The sequence below is a fragment of the Lactuca serriola genome, chromosome 3 (genome assembly GCF_051521515.1).
Source record: "Lactuca serriola cultivar US96UC23 chromosome 3, Lser_US96UC23_V15, whole genome shotgun sequence".
Taxonomy (NCBI): Eukaryota; Viridiplantae; Streptophyta; class Magnoliopsida; order Asterales; family Asteraceae; genus Lactuca; species Lactuca serriola.
This window is the reverse complement of record NC_136410.1, coordinates 224,625,989-224,628,257: the sequence shown is the minus strand read 5'-3', so window position 1 is coordinate 224,628,257 and position 2,269 is coordinate 224,625,989. Positions and strand designations below refer to the sequence as shown.

The window sequence follows — 2,269 nt, the reverse complement described above, 5'->3', positions numbered from 1 at the left end:
TTTAAATGTTTAAAAAAATATTATTTATAGATTTACTAATTTTTCATATTAAATAATACATTAGAAATCTCATAATAATAAATAAAATACCATAAATAACAAAGATAATTCATTTCACTAATATGTCAAATACAAATAATTATTCAAATAGTGAGTAAATGTTATAAAAAATGAACTCATTTATATACAATTGCATTATCTAGCTTACTATGTGCCAACAACTTCTATCTTTTTCCTTCTCTGCATAAACTTCATTAGCAGCATCCTAAAGAACTTCTATCTTTTTCATCAGCAACATCCTCAAAAACTTCTATCTTTTTCCTTCTCTGCATAAACTTCTATCTCACACTCAATGTAGTTTTAAACATCAGGTTTAAAAAATCAACTTTAAGGTTGCCTTGTTAAAGAGAATGACTAGAATAGATTTCCCTTTTTCACAAGGCATGTGCTTGCTTGTACATATATATGGAATCATTCTAACAAAAAAAACTATTCATGTCAACTACTCCAAGGACTATTACGTAATTTAACATGAAGAATTTTGTCCAGATGAAAGGATTGACTTTAAACTTTATAAAAATCATTTAACAGAACTTACCTGACCATGAAGCGTGTTGATCCAGGATCTCCTTGCCTTCCTGCTCTGCCACGAAGCTTTGTAAAGCAAGAAATAAATTAAAAAAGTGAGTCTGAAAGTATATGCTAAATTTATGTAAAACCTTAAAACACAATACTGATGAAAAGTTACCTGATTATCAATTCTTCGGGACTCATGCAAAGATGTCCCAATGACATGGAGACCACCAAGTCGTTTGACTTCCAATCCTTCATGAAAGCAATGAATCTCACAGTCCTTTAGAACCGATAAATAGGCAATTGCAATGCAAGGACCAAGAGGGTACATCTCTGCCTTTTCTTCCACAAGCCTTTGCAGTTCATCTAAACCCATTGACTGGCTCATTTCAATTGACTCTGAAATTATAGATTTTGCCTTCTCATATGTCCAACTCTTGTTCTCACTTTTGCCCACGTATTTAGCTGCGTTATTTACCCAAAACCATATACCATTCACATTAACGTTAGGGCCAAATGAAAGAATAGCTACCTATTTCTAATTACCAGCATCCTACTCTTAGTACAACATCCTAAAAAGAAAAAAAAATGAAAGTATACAGCTATAACCATAAGTGGTATAGTTTTCAAAGTACAGTGCCTTATGAAAGATATCTTTTTTAAAGAGTATGCTAGTATGGTAGAAAGCAATGAAAGTAGGATGCTATAACACACAAATAGATGAAAACAAGTAGTTATTGTTACTTGTTATATTTTTAGCCCATATATAAAGTGAATACTTACTTCAGTTTTTGCAGTTCCTATCATCCCTGAAAGCTTTGGATAAAGCTTAAACATTGATTGGTATGTGATTTGTGCCACTACAACTGAATCCGCCTGCAAAGCCCAAGAGGAATACAAGGTAATAGCTTTAAACAAGAGTTGTCAAAAAGAATGATGATGTGGCAGGCAATCGCAATATATACCTGGATTGGTAACCCTTCTTTTGCCTCCACAGCCAGGTGAATCCCCTCTGACCATCGTCTTTTTTTTTTCCACTCTCCCCGTCAACTTCAAATGAACATTAATTTACAGCAATATAACTAGTTTTTTCTCCTAAAATAAAAATACGATGTTTTTAATACCTCGTTTATTATAAGAGCTTTCCCATTTTTAACAATGTACTGGACATCTTGGCGATAGAACTCCCATTTTTAACAATTTGCAGCTCCTCCAGCCATTGTGCCCAACATATACAGATTAATTTCAATGATTTTTTTTTTCACAGATTGAGATGCTGCAAAAAAAAAAAAAAAACAAAATTAAACGAGTGTTTTTGAAGACTATTTAATGCTTTCAAATCTGCAGCTCCTCCAGCCATTGTGCCCAACATATACCGATTAATTTCAATGATTTTTTTTCACAGATTGAGATGCTGCAAAAAAAAAACAAAACAAAAAACAAAATTAAACGAGTGTTTTTGAAGACTATTTAATGCTTTCAAATCATGTTGCTTTCGATTCATAATTAATTATTAATCAAGTAAAGATATATTATAATTTAGAAGGAGAAATGCATACATATATAGCCTCCCATGCTAGCTCGGGAATCTGCAGCAACCATCACACCTTCCTTAAAAATAAAAGCCAAAGTTGTTGTTCCTTTTGCTGGTTTTACCATTTGGATAGAATTCTTCTGAAATCCATCAAACTGAAGC

The 2,269-nt window shown here is 32.4% G+C and overlaps 1 protein-coding gene across 1 annotated transcript; it reads right to left on the bottom strand.

Moving 5' to 3' along the window:
• Positions 1–274: 274 nt before the first annotated feature.
• LOC145096060 (protein translocase subunit SECA2, chloroplastic-like) lies at positions 275–1,593 on the bottom strand. The gene is made up of 6 exons (XM_079033833.1): positions 1,552–1,593; positions 1,357–1,449; positions 1,120–1,126; positions 749–1,038; positions 599–654; positions 275–326 (listed from the first exon to the last, which is right to left on the bottom strand). The coding sequence occupies exons 1-6, from the start codon at positions 1,591–1,593 to the stop codon at positions 311–313; spliced, it is 504 nt and encodes a 167-aa protein (XP_078889959.1). The 3' UTR covers positions 275–310.
• Positions 1,594–2,269: the final 676 nt, after the last annotated feature.